At 52.7% G+C, this 1,847-nt stretch overlaps 1 protein-coding gene across 1 annotated transcript; it reads left to right on the forward strand.

The window, feature by feature from the left end:
* Positions 1–701: 701 nt before the first annotated feature.
* Positions 702–1,580, forward strand: LOC143356172 (achaete-scute complex protein T3). Its single transcript, XM_076791642.1, has one exon. The coding sequence runs from the start codon at positions 702–704 to the stop codon at positions 1,578–1,580; it is 879 nt and encodes a 292-aa protein (XP_076647757.1).
* The last annotated feature ends 267 nt before the right edge of the window (positions 1,581–1,847 follow it).

Raw genomic sequence — 1,847 nt, forward strand, 5'->3', positions numbered from 1 at the left:
CGTACGCGAACAATTTCTCTATACCCCCGTCGACTCTAATACTAATTATGTAGGCGACACCGACAAACGCGATCCCAACGCACGAAAATTGTTCACTCCCGAGGCCGGTCATACCGTTTGAGCAGCAGCTGATTTTCAAAGTTAGCTTTTCTAACTTCCAAGAAACTCGAGGCACGAATTATCGGCTGGCTCTTGATAATGCCTCGGGGTATCATCTTCAAATATCGAAATCAGCAAACAGATTCGAACGGCAGAGCACGAGGGCAATTCAAGATGAGAATCTCGGTCGTAGGGCCGGTGGTGGGGATTCCAGGGGTATGAGGCACTGCAGGCCGCCGGGGCCGGAGGGAAGGGGGATTGCCAGGGGTTTAGGGCCCGGTATCGAGTATGGGGCCTGTGGAGGGGATGGCGCGTGCCCGCCCTGGCTATATAAGGCCTCGAACCCTTCTTGGCAAGGCATTTCGGGAGCCAGGTCCGTACCATCAGCATTGAGGGTGCGGTCGTCTTCTTAACTCGTGAAACTCTCCGTTCATAAACGAGATCGACCAGGTTTTTTCCACGATTTTTCTCCATTAGTTCGTGTTGCGTGTACTCTCGTCCAAGGTGTTGAAAAAGGGTTAAACTGTTCCACCGTCGAGCGTAGGATTCCTCAAGGTCACCTGGCACGCGCTGCCGCGCTCCTGTAGTGGGGGATCAGTGATATGACCTTAGTGGCGTCGAAGGAGGGGAACGTATTGCCCATCATGTTGAGCGTCCAGCAGCAGCATCATCACCATAATCTCCATGGGTCGTCGACAACCAGTGCTCAAAACCACCGCGGTAATGTGATCGTCTCCACGAGCAGCATGCCGTCCAATGACATGAAGATCCAGCAACACGGTGGCAAGCGGTCCAAGATTTACGGGCAGACTGGACCGTACGGTGCAGTACCACATCAGCCGGCTTCGGTCGCGAGGCGAAACGCGAGAGAAAGAAATCGTGTGAAACAGGTGAACAACGGGTTCGCCACGCTGAGGCAGCATATTCCTCAAAGCGTCGCACAAGCCCTGGGAGGAAGCACCGCCGGCACGCACGGCGGTGCCAGGGCCGGTAGCAAAAAGTTGTCGAAAGTCGAGACCCTCAGAATGGCTGTCGAGTACATCAGGAGTCTACAGCGTCTTCTCGAGGAGCATGACAGCGGGTCCGACGCGAGTGTCTCTTCGCCTACATCGTCCCCACCCTCGTCGACCTCGTCCTCCACGTGCGGCTCCGGCAATGGGATCGGAGTCGAGTCGAGTCACCACTCGGCCGAATTGAGACTGCGCGGGAACATGAACGAAATCCGACATCATAGTCCCGACATGCACCGACACCTCCGACAAAATCCCAGCCCCACGTTCGTACCAGCGCCCTGCTCCGAAGCTTCCAGTTCACCGACGCCGAGTTTTGTTTCCGAGACCTCGTCAGCTGGCAGCCAGGGATACGGAACTTCCGGCAACCTCTACACTGCCCATTCCGACGGTTACGATAATTACGAGCCCATGAGTCCCGAGGACGAAGAACTTTTGGACGTTATCTCCTGGTGGCAACAAAGTCAATGAGAGGTGCCAACGTCGCATCCTTGTTGGCTCTTGTTCTCTCTGCAAGGTTGGTGTTGTGTTTCAAACATGTTCCAATCAAAAATCCATCGAACATATCAAAGAATTTTTCACATTTACTTTATTTCACTTAATGTCTAACAGTTTTACGTTCGGTTGGCTTCCACCAATCCAACAGTTGCGTTTAGCATACGAGAGACTGTGGATATTTATACAAGTTTGCATTTCTTTAAACTAATCCAGATTCAAATTTATTACGAAGTTAAACAA

Source organism: Halictus rubicundus, chromosome 8 (assembly GCF_050948215.1).
Source record: "Halictus rubicundus isolate RS-2024b chromosome 8, iyHalRubi1_principal, whole genome shotgun sequence".
In the NCBI taxonomy this organism is placed as follows: domain Eukaryota; kingdom Metazoa; phylum Arthropoda; class Insecta; order Hymenoptera; family Halictidae; genus Halictus; species Halictus rubicundus.

Coding starts and splice junctions, on each gene's coding strand:
- LOC143356172 (XM_076791642.1), top strand. CDS start 702: ATGACCTTAGTGGCGTCGAAGGAGGGGAACGTATTGCCCATCATGTTG.